Source organism: Myotis davidii, unplaced genomic scaffold (assembly GCF_000327345.1).
Source record: "Myotis davidii unplaced genomic scaffold, ASM32734v1 scaffold208, whole genome shotgun sequence".
NCBI classification, from domain to species: domain Eukaryota; kingdom Metazoa; phylum Chordata; class Mammalia; order Chiroptera; family Vespertilionidae; genus Myotis; species Myotis davidii.
This window is the reverse complement of record NW_006299706.1, coordinates 1,919,905-1,920,268: the sequence shown is the minus strand read 5'-3', so window position 1 is coordinate 1,920,268 and position 364 is coordinate 1,919,905. Positions and strand designations below refer to the sequence as shown.

The window sequence follows — 364 nt, the reverse complement described above, 5'->3', positions numbered from 1 at the left end:
TCTCCGGATCCGGGCACCATGAGCCAAGGCCCCGCCGCAGGGGAGAGCAGCGAACCCGAAGCAAAAGTCCTTCACACGAAGCGGCTTTACCGGTGAGAGGGGCCGGGGGAATCTGAACGAAAAGAAAGGCCCGAAGACAGTGTGTTGGCCGGAAAGGGCCGGAAAGGACTTGGAGTCCAGAGCATTCTTGGTCATGGGAACCCGTTTCAGGGCACCTGGGGACTCCTGGGTCCTGCCTTCCTCCAGCCTCATGGCCAGGCAGCCCCTCGCGCCCAGCGCCTTCAGCGCTCTGTGGGGAACAGGCCGGCAGGAGCTCTTCCCACCCGGGTCGAGGATTTTTTGTGTGGGGGGCGGGGCGGGGGGA

General features: G+C 64.6%; 1 protein-coding gene across 1 annotated transcript in view; it reads left to right on the top strand.

Moving 5' to 3' along the window:
- The first annotated feature begins 6 nt into the window (after nt 1-6).
- Nucleotides 7-364, top strand: part of SMG5 (SMG5 nonsense mediated mRNA decay factor) — a 24,404-nt gene continuing 24,046 nt past the window's right edge. Inside the window, exon 1 of the mRNA XM_015571686.1 lies at nt 7-92. Within this exon, the coding sequence (XP_015427172.1) occupies nt 19-92 (74 nt within the window). The 5' untranslated portion in view covers nt 7-18. The remainder of the gene's footprint in view (nt 93-364) is intronic.